The sequence below is a fragment of the Kryptolebias marmoratus genome, linkage group LG20 (assembly GCF_001649575.2).
Source record: "Kryptolebias marmoratus isolate JLee-2015 linkage group LG20, ASM164957v2, whole genome shotgun sequence".
Lineage (NCBI taxonomy): Eukaryota > Metazoa > Chordata > Actinopteri > Cyprinodontiformes > Rivulidae > Kryptolebias > Kryptolebias marmoratus.
The window spans coordinates 12,652,327-12,667,927 of NC_051449.1; the positions used below are offsets into that span (position 1 = coordinate 12,652,327).

A 15,601-nucleotide genomic window follows, 5' to 3' on the forward strand; every position below is an offset into this window, starting at 1 on the left:
CTTGTATTTTTAGCATGAATGCACCCAGTGACTCAAGTCATTCAGTGATTGCATTACGTTGAAGACTGTGTGGGTAGTAAAAATAGTACTTGTTGCGACAAAAATATTGCATACTTACTCTGGAATGAATAGCTATTGGGTGCTACTTTGGTATTATGACAACAGTAACAATTTTTTAAAGTAGTGAGAGTTTCAAATCATTTAAATCCACAACTTTAAGAACTCCATTTACTCACTGCTGCTGGGTTGTTTAAGAGTAGGGGTCATGGTGTTTTTTTTTTTTTTTTTTCCAAATACACATTCCTTACACTCATTTATTTTAATTAACAATGTTGTAAAAATGTAAAATTATTCAAACATTTTGATTAAAAATGTATGCTTGAGGCTTTGGCAGTATTTATGCAGTCTGTTTGTGATTTAAAGCAACGTGTTTTGACCACATATTCTCTCAAGTCACATAGGAATAATTTTGAAAATTTGTGCTTTCTGTTCATTGCTCCTAGCTGTCTGTCCTGAAATTGTGCTCCCATATGTAGTGAAGGTATGACTGTAACTGCTTCAGAAAATGATAGGCCCTTTTCTGCTGGTATAATCGCATCTCATTCAAATTATCCATTCTACCTTCAATATGATGGAAATCCTTTCATCTGTGTCTTCAAAACAGGTTCTCGTTTTTCAATTTCTTTTCCTCTGCCTCTTTTTTTTATTTCTTCCTCTAGGGACTTGCTTAGAATAGGAGTGACCCTGGCAGGCCACCAGAAGAAAATCCTCAGTAATATCCAGTCTATGAGGGTCCAGATGAGCCAGTCACCTCCGACTATGGCATGACTACAGGAGGCGCTGTGCCACGGAAAGGGCAGCATTCGCAGGACCAACAACGGTAGCCCTCGAATGACCCCCGATCCATCGGAACGCGCCAGAGTTGAGACTATCGTCTTAATCTAACCCACTAGCATGGCAACAGGAGACCAGGGTCTACACTCCCACATGGATAATGGTTGTCATACTTCCTGCAATCCATCCCAGGCATTCAGGGTCCAGACCTGGTACTGTTTCTTCATTTATCACAAAAGGAAGACAAACACCAATGGCTGTGGTTTCAAACTGCATTTGTGTCACCATAAAGCAAAACAACTCCAACAATCAGACATCAACACAGGGAACAACTCACAAATTCTAGCTTTGTGGTAAAATGAGTGAAACTGTTCTTCTATATTATCTGGACTCAAAAAAAAAGAAAAAAAAAAAAAGAAGTTATAATCGTAGACACAGTTGTGAGACATTTAGAAACCTGTGACCTGTGATTTTACCCATACTGTTGTCAGTCTGTGAAATGAAGATGCCTTCACCTGGCAAGAGAAAAGGCCCAGAAGAAGAAGAAGAAGAAGGAACTACCGGTAGAAGCAAATGGAGGGAGAAGTATACAGGGATGTACAGTAAAGCACCATTTTCAACTTTTGCATCATTTTTTCACTCGTTTAAGCATTTTTTTAAATAATGTATCTTGAATGAACACATAAAAATTTGAAGCTTAGTTATAGATTTTTTTTTTTTTTTTTTTACCCATCTGTTTGTATGTTTTGCCACTATAGCAAGATGCCGCCCACTTGTCTTTCAAATGAAACACTACCTGTGGAGGTCTGGTCTGAAGGCCTTGCCAAAGGACTTTATCACCACCTCCACCCAGAGAATATAAATAAGTTTATCACTTGCTAAATATGATTATATCTTTCAGAATAAACCTTCATATTGAAGGTGTTATATATGAATATGTATGTACAGAACTCTCTGCTTGCATTTTTGGCAAAGACGTGTTGACTAGATTGCGATAGACACATGCGATGTGTAGTTTCCTGTAATGCCCTGGTTTCCTAACTGAACAACAGACAACTGGTGTACATCTCCATGTTTCAGGGGCACCACAATGGTTTGTGACTGAATCCTAACTGAGGACAATGTCAAATTAATCATGGGTAAAGAACTGTTGTTGTAGATCTGTATGAAAATTGTTGTAGGAGTTTAAATAATTGAAAAAATATCCATTAACTGGAGATCATGTTAAATGTGGGTCTACACATGCTGTCTCTTGCTGGTGAGCACTTACATGTACAGTTATGTTTTAGGTCTTATTTTAATTTTTAATTGTTGTTTGTGTTAATCAACACTGCGTGCAGGAGAATGAAAAATTGTGTCTTGGCCGACCCAAATCCATGGTAAGCAGGCTGCTGATTACATGGGAAAAACACACTTTTTTGTCAAATTACATTAAAATTTAGCCGATTTTGTTTTAGGGAAACTCATGTTAGTGCTTTTCTTGAAGTGCTATAGCTAGATTTTCCTCAAATTTGAAATGCATGGGAGAGCAGCTAATCAAGGCACTGGAAATGAGGGTGAATCAGCATCACTTCTCTACGCAGTAAAAATGAACATCTGGGCTGAGGTTTGCCAACAGGCACTCGATGCCATTTCAATGAGCACACAGACCAAAACAGCCCTCATGGGCACACTAATCACAATGCAACACGACCTTACATGGACCACTGTAGTTAAGCTGCTGAGTTTATCTCTGCGCCTCCGCTATATGTTTTTACCATATGGATGGGTGAGTCGAAGCCAAATGCCATGCTGCTAAAGAGAGTTTCACTCATATATGAAATTGGCTACAGTACTCCCAAAGGAAGTCATTTATGACAGCCTGTAAAATTACTTGTCAGTGTTATTGAATATATTTGGAACAGTTCTGGGTACTGCACAAATATGATTTCTTTTTCTTAGCTTGGGACTGGTGCTTTTTGGCTGCAGTTTGATCAGACTGTGCAAATTATGTTGCTTGCAAGCAAAAACTAGTTTTTATTTAATTTATTTTTTTTTACTATGGTTACTGGTTTCAAACTTAGCCTTTGTGACAGCAGACGATGTATTGTTTTTATTTGCTAACTTAAGATATGGTAAAATAAGTTCAGTAAATGTGGTCATTAAAACAGAGAGTGGAGTCAGTCCATTCTTTTCAAAAACTGTGACCCTGCTAAACCTCTTTTGGCCCTGTTTGAAGAGATATGAGGTGTAGTGTAATGGTCCTACTCAACATCCAAAACTCAAACATGATAGAAGGCCAAGTATCTGAATATATAACCATATTCAACCCTCTCCTAGTCCCTCCTCTTCTCTTTCTGCTCTGCCCTCCATCTCTTACTGTACTACCGTAGCTAGCTGGCTGATCTCCAGCTCATTTATCCTGGGTGTAACCAAGCTGTCCCAGGCTCTGTCTAGGGTTGGGCAAGGCCAAGGCTGGACAGAGAAATCGCTGGCTCCATGCTTCATTGGGCCCAGGAAGGGTGCAAACCCCTGCTAAGACCCCTGTGTGACAGGCACCTGATCAGCCACAGGAAGGGAGACTGATGGGACCATCTAAATGCACACAGTCACACACACACATATGCGACAGCTCTCTTGAGTTTTTCTCACATATGCTTTCCAGATTGATGTTTATAAGCAAAAAGTGAGCTGAGACCTGCAAATGTTTGTGCAAATGTGATAGAAAGAGGAAAATAAGGACAGGATGAGTAGATAAATGTCATTAAAATAATTTATTGAACATTATATTTTAACATCTCCTTAATTATGCAGATTTTTATTTGATAATTACTAAGTTTTTGGTTAGTTTTGGTATTAGGATATACTGTAATCAAGCAAATAGTTTGCCAATTGGCCAAAATCAGTTGCTTTTTCTTTTAATTCCTTAAGTTTATGATCTACTAACTAAATATTATCACGTTCCCTCATGCAGTCAAATATATCATTCGCAGAATTGATTAATTCAGTTTAAATGTATTAATTTTTTATTCATTTCAGTCATATTTGCTTTTTATCCCAAAAGCTTGTAAATGAGATGGTGAATGAATTCATTTTGCAACAGTGTAATTCTTTTCCCCTCATTTGCTCGGTTTGTCTTTCTAAATATTTCACTGTAATGACACTCCAGTGTAATGAATGTAGAGGCGGTTTGTCATCCCTCTCTGAAAGCTGGTTCACATGGAACCCATTTATCATGGATACAAAACACGAGAACAGAGCTTGTTAAGTGTTTCATGGAGCTGTAACTGTCTGAGGAGTGGCCAACAACCTTTTTAGTAAATAAATCCATGTTTTGTTTTGTTCTTATTTATGGATCAGAGCAATAGAAGCTGTGTTCACCTGAAAATAACCTGACCAGACTCCCAACAAAGGAAACACTCATTAAACTATACCAATCTTTTTTTTTTTTTGTGACTGTTTCAAACTGGAACTCAAAGATTTACACACTAATAAAAACAACATGCAGCTTCACATCCTTGTGGTCACACACACATACAGCAAACATGAAGAAGAGTTGTTGTAGTCGGCCAGTAAGGAAAAAGATGGGATGAAATGTTTTTTTGTTTTACCCCCCCTACACAGAAGTCACAATCTCTCTCTGTGGTACAGATTTAATGAGAGAGCTGATTGTGAGCGTGCACATGTCGTCATTTGTTTGTGTGAGTCAGTGTGCGAGTGTGTGTTTTGTGCATATTGGACACGTTTATGTCTACAGACACTATTGTGTGCACAGGTACATTGTTGAAGAGCGTGAATGGCTTTCTTCCTTTTCATTTGTTTCTGTATAGCTGCCACTTGTAAATTGTGAAAAAGTATGTGTCAAAAGTTTGTAAGATGTAACTTTCTGAAAACTATTGTACTAAAATGCACTTAATAAACGCCTTGGAAAACAAGTCAATCACTTTAAAGGTTGTCATTTAATGAAGGATAATTGTTTTTATTAAAATTAGGTAAACAAAGCAACACAGAGTTTCTTTTTTTATGCTGTTTTTGGTTTTCTTTAATCCAGTTTCACTCTTGTCAACACTGTCATCCAACGCTTTCATAAAAGTGATCAAAATAGGCAGCTTTTTGTTACCACCAGCCTGACTGGCAGCACATGTTAAAAGCCATCAGCCACTAATAAGCAAGCCGTCATTTGGACGTGACCCCCCCCCCAAAAAAATGACTCTGCAAGAAAAATGACAATATTTTGACAAACTAGTGAAAATTATCCATCTATTTAATATCACACTCAGACACACATCCAAACGGGCCAGGAGTTTGTGTATTCATATAAATTTGACTTGCAAGACTGACTTTCTGAGGACATCACATTTTGGAAAAATTGATGGTGGGTAATTATATAGTTAATGAGGTGTGTCAAAAAATATGGGGATGAATTCAACTCTCAGCACTCCTTTGTAGATGTTTATTGACTAATTGATTGATTATATTGAACTTCATATTAACAGATAGAGGCTCTGAACCTAACACAGAGGCAGCCAAAAAGAATTACGAAAAGCAATTTTCAGCCATTTCAAATTTGTGATTTTAAGTAATGTGCTTCCGACCTTCTATCGCCACTTTGTCTTACTCATTAGAAGATTTTGCATGATGTAACTGAAAAGATAATAAAATCTGTTCTAGAAATCAACGGGTAAAAAATAAACAAAGTAAAATATACGTTCCTGAACATATCAGCTACTGCCTTCCATGCCAAAGTTTTAAACAAAGATCTTGCTCAACCTGTTTGTGTTAAAATTATATGTTGTGGAGAAGCCTCTGCTACTATGACACCAATTTTTAACTTAATACCTATTAAAATGACAAAAATATCAAAAAGTCATTTTCCAGAGTAGTTTATTTTATTTTATTTTTTTTTAACCAATCAACAAAGGTAAAGTCACTGGCACCAAAGAAGGGGTGAACAACATGTTTTAAACATATTCATAACAGTAATGGTTGCTTTGGTGACCATAAGAAACAAGTTAGCTATTTTCTAGTTTATTTAAAGCATTAACACCGTCACTTTAGTATAAAAACCCAAAATAATTGCTCAGTGAATAATGGTTGTGGCTGAAACGTACTCATTTTAGCACCTCAGTGTTGATGGATGCCATTTTGAGCATACTGTTGCTATTACATGTACTATATTTCAATATTTATTTAAACTTAATTATAGATCAAAAAGTCACATATAAAGAAAAAAAACCTTGAGATTATTTTTCTTTTAGGAATGAATATCTGACGCGATACATAGCACATGTTGGCTTCGAGCGAGTCCCTGTACTCGGCCAGCGATAAGATCTGAATTAGGAGGTAGGAATGGTGTCAAAATACCCGGGGAAATCTTTATCTTGTTTTTGTACTACGGAGTCTGTAGTGTGTCTTTAGTTATTTATTGCCGTAGTTTGCACTTTGTCTGGTTTAGTGGTTTAGTCAGTAAAACTACTTAATGATGGTTATTAAAGGATCATTAATTGGACTAAAATGCTGCTTTGTGTCAAGATATAGGATTTGATATGTGACTAAAGATTTTCAGATGAGAAACATTCAAATATCCTACTTATGATTAATAAATAGAAAGGAAAGACTGTTCTGGTGTACGGTAGTTGTTTTTTTTTTTAACTTTTGAAATGAGGTTTGATTAAACAGAATTTTGTCTGGTTTCTGTAAGTAAAACATGTAAAAATAAAATAAAATAAAACAAAAAAGCAAGCACATTCTCACTAATGTTTTACAGCAGTTATCTAAGAGTGCAGTTTAAGGTTATGTGGATGGCCTAATTGCACTTATAGTGTTCCACTAATACTTAAACAGCTGTAATGAGCACTGATACTGTGGCATTCTTTATAGTACCTCTTTTATTTGCTTTAGCTTAAATGAGCCTGTTTGTCACTTTAATCAGAGCAATTAGAGGCACAGGAAGATATTGCCCTTGTGACAAGAAGCGCTACGTTACATTAGAAGTGAGAGCTTACCAATGTGTGCATGTGAAAGAGAAATGGACAAATAGAGGCTGACAAAAAGAGAAGTATTGAGAACGTTGTTTTCAATGTATCCTTGATTTATTTGTAGTCTGTTTATTACTGATAAGGGAGTCGAGTCCTTTAGTTTCACATTAAAGTCACGTGAAGTTTGAAAAGTGACTTCACAGCAGCAAATCCTTGCCTTAATCAATATTCCTGAAGCAATCAGCTGGAGAAAGGGATTGCAGCACAGTCGGGAACTCCTGCAGAGAGCTGGGAAGAGTTGGGGAGGAAAAACGCAATCATTCCATTCTGGTGCAGAGCTGAAAGTGAAAGTTGAAAATTTGAAGTGTATATAAGTGAAGGACAGCGGAGAAAGAGTAAACTACAAGACAAATATGATAGCAGAGTCCTTGCAGGGGAAGAAGGACAAGTTTCCAATGCAACAAAAAGCCACAAATTTGTGTCCCAGCTGAATATATAAATGTGCTAACCTGTGTGTGGGTCTCTGGATTTTTTGAATAAATACATGTTTGGGAAAAGACAGCAATCATGCAGTAAAAATAACTTGTTCAACCTGTGAGATTTTTCAAGGCCTAAATCAGGTCTCTGCTTGCTGCTTGCTGGGCCTCAGTAAACTGTGTGTGTATTTACAGTGATCTCAGAAGCTGGGGAAACGTCCAAGGCACAAACTGCCTTGTGGAAGCCTGGTGTATATGACTTCACAAATAGTACAAATATATATATATATATATATATATATATATGTATATATATATATATATATATATATATATAAACAAAGGTAAATAAAAAAGGAAAACACCAATCAGCATAGAATATTCTGAGTTTCTGTAAACGTCTTGATCTATTATGTATGCCAGTGTGTGTTGAAAGTTGGGAAATGAACATTAAACAAATGTAGACCCGATAATTAAACTTTAACAAAGCTTATAAAATATTTTTTAAAAACCTTCCTATATTGAACCATTAAATAATTTGTCATCCATAAAAAAATCACAAGATTTATTAGAAAACAATGAAAATTGTTTTCCTTGATGAAAACAATAACCTTCCAATTTTTTTTTTTCATTTTTATGTAGTGATGAGCAATATAATCTAAAAAGTAGTATTTGTATTTGTTAGCTGCCCGCTGAGAAGTAATGTAAAATATAAATATGCTAAAAGTCAAGATATCCAGTGGTCTTAATGTCTTGAATCAGTATTTTGTTAAAAAAGTTATTTGTGGGTTATATGATATATCAATTAATATTTGCAAATTGTGATGTTTTTATAATAAGGAAATTCTGTTTTCATTCATTCTAGTATTTTTTTTCTAAGCTTGGTTAGGGCATAAATATGTCTCGTCCCACAGTTCCTTTTTCAGTTGTTGTGTTTTATAATTTAAAGTGACTGTCATTTTTATTTAATTACGTAGAGAAAATCACTTGTGCATTTTTTTAATCAACAATTAAAGCCGTTTGAGCACCACCATCTTGATAAAGCATCCTTTTATGGTAAAATATTTGGTGTTTTTTTTTAATGAAGGCAAAAACTGCCACATGTGTAGATTCTTCTGATTTATTTAAATGTGCATCCCCTGCTTTAATAAATACCAGTCCATGTGTAATTGTGCACACAGTTTCATTTCCTCTGCAATTATTATCCATCAATTGTTGTAGACACTCAGTTGATTAATCATTTTCATAAAAATGCTGTTTAGCAGTGCAAAACAACATCACAGTTTATGTAAATGTGAAGCTGAGATAATCACAGAGGAAGTGAAAAGAAATAATGCATTTTATTGGATAGTTAAAGGTGGGTAAGGACTCAACACGATAAGCAACAACAAAAAAAAAAACTTCTGAGTTGGAAAAAAGTAACAGAGTCACTGAACTGTGCACCACAGGGTTAGAGTAAAACAGCCTGGCAGATTCATATTTGTGAGGTCATCCAACAACACCTTTGACTCCAAAACACAGCTGTTGCTGCAGTAATGAGCAAGAAAAAAAGGACTATAATTATTAGAGCCTTGATCAAATTTACTACAAACTCAGTCAATTACAACAAGGGTTCTGAATGTTAACTAGTTCAAATAAATAATGTAGAGTTCCTGTGTGAGAGAGAGAGTCTGCAGGGGGAGTTTCTGTTATGCTGTTCTGTCTTATCGCATTTTAAAATTCTGGATTTTTCTTTGGAAAAAAGCATCTGATTGAATTCTACTCTTCTTTTCTTGAATTATTCTTAGTAAACACCATTTTAGATTTCTGTGCACAACTTTTTATTGCCAATGTTGTCTGTGTGTGTGTTTGTTTGTCTGTACCATAAGCAAAATACTGTATTTCATGAATCTGTGGACTGACTTTAATAAAACTCTCGAGGTAATTATTGGATGTACATCTATAACTAAACAGTTTTTGGGTCAACCCCTTTCAACATGGTCATCACAGCCAATTTAAAAAATATCACATTCCAGTTTTCTTGTGGTAGTGGCTGAGCATTGAGCTTGACACATTGCACTTACTTTGCTTTCAACTTTGGAATTAATGATTGGTGTAACCCTGTCTGATTGCAAAATATCTTATGAACCACTGGTTCATACAATATTTATTTTACCAGCAAAAGTAACCACTGGATGGAGATCTACAACTACAACTTATGGAGTTACCCTGATTCAAGATGGCCACCACAGCTAATTGATATTAGCCAAAATAAAAACAGCTATAACTGTATAAGTCAATTTATATCTATATTGAGCTAAAGTTTGATGTGATAATAGTTGAGAATCATCCTCAACACTCTCTGAGTGCTATCAAATTCCACAAGATCTCCCAAAATTATAAAATTAGATTGTGGATAACGCTATTTACAAGGTTTGACCAAAACGACTTTAATTTTGTCTCTTCTCAGCACAAGTCAAGCCTATGTTCATTTTCTGACATCACAAGTGGCAGATGATATGCTTTTTTTTCAAGGAAGGTTAGGTCTTTGATTTTGTTTGATTGTTTATTCATTTTGTGAACACATTTTATAAATTCATCCACAGTTTTCTAACCCTGTAGCCCTTTTTCATCATATATGTATTTAAAGTGCAGACTTGAGTTATCACAGTAAAATAATGTGAGAAAGATAAAAAAAAAAAAATCTTTATCTAAAAATGATAGATACTTAAGAACACCGAGAATGAGCTGCCAAAGCCGGTATGATTTTTTCAACACAAATTTCTGTCTACACCTTCTACTGAAAAGGGTTTTATTCATATAAAGCGAGTGAAGAGGTGAGGCTGAGTCTCCCTGGAGATAAAGAGCAGAATTTGAGATGCTCTGAAAGTGTTTATGGCATCACCTGCTCATGTGAATTTCATAGCTTATCTGTATACAACACAGCTTTTCAGGCAAACTGCAAAACAGTCTGCAATGAGGAGACTGCAGCCGCTTCTATCTCTTTCTCTCTGTCTGTATAAAGGCACATTTTAAGTCCTTTGATTCATACTTAAAAGATATTGACTTTTCTTTTTCACAAAGGTTTGAACATACAAGCAAATTCTGTCAGCTAAAATAGCTTAATTCACCCAAAAACTGTCAGAGTTGCTGAAGGAATTGAAGGAATTTCAATAATTTGGATATAAAAGGAGAAGTTACCCAAGATGTCTGCTGCAAAATTCAAAGTATCACTCTTAATAGCAGCAGAGGACATTTCTCCTTTTTGTGTATAGGAAGAGAAATCCAGCACCTGGGTCAAATGAGATTTGATGTCTCTGAGGAGTTCATCAAATTTAATTATGATACATATAATTACCAAAAGCAATCTTCTGTGTGGTTGGAATAATCATTTCAGAGCAAAGTCGGCACCTGCAGGAGTGAGGCGTAATTTACAGCAGATTTAGAATGACAGGAGGAGAGTGAGCGAGGGAGATGGAAACAGGTGATTGCTGTATAGTTAGTTTATGCTTTTATTTTACTGTAAGAGCTCAGAAAATGACAGGAAAAATTGTGACTTCACCAGATTTAGCACAGCATTCACTTTTTTTTTTTTGCATCCGGTTGCAAAATAACATAAAGAAAGGCTTGATTTGGTGTGATTCTGAAAACATGGCCATCCTTCATCCACGTTTTGCTTGAGGGAACACAAACAAAGGCCTCACTGAATCCAGATGTTTGCAAATGAGCTAGATTTATCATAACAATACACGAAAAAAGATAATGAGAAGTCATGCAGAGGCTAAAGAGTGAACACAGTGCTAGGGGAGAGAGGTGAGCTAAAATGGGATCACATACATAATTGGTTCTTTCAGAAGGTGAGAAGAGGTAGGGGTTATGAGAAGGGACATAACACCTCTTCCACGCACACACACGCATATGCTCACCAGCTCCCCACCTATCAGAGAAGCCCCCCGCAGTGTCTAATCCCACACAGAGCCTTTCTCAGCTCCGCCCGCTTTCGATTGCTGCAAAAATCAATGAAATATTTTCCCACCAAAATGAGGAGGAACAATGGATGAGATCCGCACCTCAAGGTCTTCCTAATTAAAGAGTTCACACAAAAGGGCTCCAGTTTATCGCGGCTCTCAGAACAGAGGGAAAGAGGTTAGGAGGCAACAGTGAATGAAAAGTGGGCGATGAAGGTCAAAGACTTCACACTCGTCACTCTTGTCTCTCAAATGCAAACTTCTCAACTCATAACCGGCCTCTCAAAACCTTGTCTGATTCAGCAGCATCCCTCTACGTTTTAGTACACACACAACCACATGCCACAAGTTCCTGGCTTTTCCATTTCTGCTTCTTTCCCTGGGGTGAGAAGAGATGTGTCAGTGTTTTTTTTTTATTTATCTCCCACCGACAAAGGTGGAGCAATAACGTTTTTGCCTGTGTCTGTTTGTGTGTGAGTTTGTTTGTCAGTACCACGAGAAAAAAAGTCCCACAAACAACTGAAAAGATTTATTGAAGCTATCCAAAAGCAATCATTGGATGAACTTTTACACTTGATCACATCTGGAGTCAATCCAATTCATGATGGCCCCCACAGCAAAGCAAACTAAATCAACACAAAAATGGCTATAACTGAGTCAGTTTTACAGGTACTGAGCTGATTGGTGTGGTAGTAGTTGACAGTTCTTCACGACACATGCTCCAAGAGCTAACAGATCATGTAAGATCTCATGTATGTGATTGTGAAGGACGATATTTTCAAAATTGAACCAAAAAGGCTACAACTTTGTCATTGTTTAACATAAGATGACCTTAGTCTAAAACTCTGGCATGAAAGGTGGCAACCAATATGCAGAATGGAACTGGAAACTCAAACAGATTCTTTTTTTTGAAGGACCTATGATGTTTAAAACTGGTTCATCTTTGTTACAACAGACCTAACGGAATTTTCCTTCTAATTTAAGACTTACTGCTCTATCACATATACAGTGCGACACTTTTCCCCCACAGTTATAACAACTGTTCAGATTATATTTTCCCAAGGCCTAATCATACAGGCCTGTACTGCATGTGAAGAAAAATTACGTAGAGAAGTGGAACATTTGATAATGGCTGTCATTACTGCTCTTAACCAGCACCTGCCATCTTAACAAATGCTCACCGCACCGAGAGCTGCGTTCCATAGATGCACTTCAACAGGCAAAATGGTAATCATACTTGGTGAAGAGGGACTGCTCAGTCATACTCTATGTGACATTGGTGGGTGGCTGTTGCAGGACTCCAAACACAATATACAACTCATTCAACCATGTGACTTCCATGGTAATTTTTTTTCTATTTTTCAGTCCCCAGTTTTTGCAAAAAGACTGAATCAAATGAAAGTAGAAATGTGTAAGTTGTATGACCAACAGTAATTCATGTTAGTACTCGCAGCATCTGTCTGTATGACTCTTAAACGGTTTTAAAATGTGTTTTATTGATAGTGACAGCAAGTCAATAAACTGAAGTATGGTAAACTAATGGTTAAGATATTGATTATAAACTTCAGAACTTGTAGTAATTTTTTTCTGCTCTCAAATACTATTAAAGTAGTGAATACAGTAATAAAGTTAAAAATATATAATAAAAACTGTTGAAAGAAAAAACATCTCAGTCATTCCTTCCTTCAGTTTCTCTGTAGCTTTAATTTCTGTAAAGTGTTAGCAAACGAAAGTGATTCATATCTTCAGTAGAAGCAGCGTCTGGCCTTTAGGGTCAACACTATATGTGCTCTCAGTTTTTAGTGTTTTAATGTGCGTTTGTTCACGCTTATGGGTGTGTATGTTTGTGAATACGAGACTGCCCAGATGGCAGCTCCTCTGACGGGAGCGTGTGTGTGGGTGAGCTGTAACTCAAGAGGCTGGATGGAGGTCCGACTAAGTGGCTCTCAGGGGAGAGTCGATCGGTTGATAAAGACAGCGGACAGGGACACAACAGCCTCAGTGTGTGGTAACAGCCAAAACAGACACACGGCCTCGGTGAGAATAATTGCTGCAGGCAAGCATCCATCTATATGTCCCGTCTCCGAGCTGCCCCTACAGTCCCTTCACCATCCTCTATCCACTTCAAAGAAAGTAGGTGGACTGTAGTGACAGAAATTACTGGTGATATGTACTGCCGTTTAGTTTGTGGTCTCATTTTTGACAGTATTTAGACATTTTTTAGTCAGCAGTACTCTAACTAAATGATAGAAATGATAGACGTATTTTGACAGGTAACCAGACTCAACCACGGCTTGTGAAAATAAGATGAATGTAGCAAGCACTCATTTAAGAGAAGCCAGTCTTAGTGTCTTTAAAGTCATTTTTGAAGTGATGTTCTGTCAAATAGTAGTCAGTAGTTAGTATTTTATGAGCTGTGACATCAGTCATTGAACATGGTGTATGAAGTAAAGAGTACAAAACTTCCTTCAGGCTATGGTAATGGCTGGCCAAAACAAGGACCTCTTTTATATTGTTTTGCAGGCCTATAAAACAACACTTTCTCAAAATGTCAAACTGCTGTGAAATAACACTACATTATTAAATATTAAGCCTCTGTATTCTTGCACAAAATCATCTGTTTAGTTACTATTTTCTCCACCAAACAGATGCCAAACACTGAACGTTCCCTTTTAATTTGCATGCAAAACAAAGCCACATGGTTAGCTTTACATTAATAAACAGCTTTTTAGGTTTATGAAATGAATTCAAGTTAGGCTTAGAACAGTCTATTAGCATTTGGTGACATTTTAGCATCTAAGAACAAATGCCACTTCAAAAATATAAAAGTGATTTGGCTACAAGTGGACAGAGCTCCAACAAAGCTTTAAAATGTAATTATAAAATGTGCAGAAAACTCTTATTGGACCAGAGAACAACCAAACAATGAAGGCAAATAAGAAGGGCAGGCAGCAAATATATATAAATAAAATAATAATAATAAAATAAGACTCAACAAAGTGCTGGTGGAGCAATCGCTACATGCACTTTGATTCAACTTGGCAATGTCTCTGAATATAAGGCTGTGGTTGCAAAGCCCATGAAGCATTAATTCACAGCAACCTCATGCACAGTAGAACAGACAATAAAAGATGGAAAATGTCCTCAATTTGTTTAGACAATGAATGTTTTTGTCTCCAAGCTGTAATCACAGATGAAGTGTTCTTTTTAAAGATCATTATCACAAATTTCCTCGAGAGTTTGTGATAACTTTGATGTTACGTCACCCACCTTTAAAACCATACAACACATAGCTGTGAGTTTCAGAAATGTAAAATGGCAACATCCACCCCTTAGCAATGTGCTAATACTCCCTCTCTCACATAAACATATCATGCCAAGCAGCAGCTTACTTTCCACTCCAGCAATACGTGACTCTACAAGGATTCCGCTGTCTTTCTATAACTAGCAGAACATCCTCTCTAAGACTAATTATTCTAGATAAGATGCGGCAGGAGCTCAAAAACCCTGAAAGAAACAAAAGTGGATGGTAGGAGGATCGATGCTGTCAGAACTTCAACACACTTCAGAACTGCATCTACCTAAAACACAACCCATCCTTACTCTACAACAACCACTCTTTCCCCTTGATACTTGAGTATTCCCATGACACCCACATCTGAGGCATGATCCGAAGTGATGAAAGGAGAAGAGGAATGCCAAATGATAACAAAGTCCCTCTGGATGTCTCCATCCCATTCCCAGGTCTGCCTTCCTTTCTACTGTCCTTTCCACTTACCATCTCAACCAGCACAGCCATTCTCGTAAGGCTTAAAAATGCAGCTGCTGTCAGCTGCCAAGGGCCTGTAGGCTGATCTTTCACTTTCTGGAATGCACGGTGCCGTAACGAGCTCCGTCCCCTCCTCCACCTACCACATTCATCCTGCTTTCAAGTTTCCGAATCTTATATTTAATGCAGTACCGGTGAACAGCACACACATCATAACGAATAAAAAAGACTGATACCAAGGAGTATCTTTTTATTGCAATGCTCAGCTTTAAAGCAAAAATACTGATAAATTAGTTATTTTTAATATAGAGGACTTAAACATAATGGTTATGGTGCAATTAATCTTTAAGCTGAGTTCAGCAAAAATAATAGAAATAACAATTATGTTGCTACTAATTAAAATCTTTGTTTACAGTCACTACAGCTGTGGTTACTCCCTCTCTGAAAACTTAAATCCTCAGGGAGATTTGTGTATCAAAGAGTGCATGCAGCTGTGCTTAGCCCCTGTGCTTTTGTTGACTCATGACCTCTGAACTGCAGTCATTACTAACACCTGTCAGTCAGCAGAGACTGGCCCTCTGGAGGGGATTTCTGACAGCTGAAGGATAAATGAGACAT

At 36.9% G+C, this 15,601-nt stretch overlaps 1 protein-coding gene across 3 annotated transcripts in view; it reads left to right on the forward strand.

Moving 5' to 3' along the window:
• LOC108245532 (ephrin type-B receptor 1-B) overlaps positions 1-1,293 on the forward strand; it is a 164,173-nt gene extending 162,880 nt beyond the window's left edge. For all 3 annotated transcript variants that reach the window (XM_017432532.3, XM_017432534.3, XM_017432533.3), the window contains exon 16: positions 720-1,293. In XM_017432532.3, the coding sequence (XP_017288021.1) occupies positions 720-828 (109 nt within the window). In that variant the 3' untranslated portion in view covers positions 829-1,293. The remainder of the gene's footprint in view (positions 1-719) is intronic.
• Positions 1,294-15,601: the final 14,308 nt, after the last annotated feature.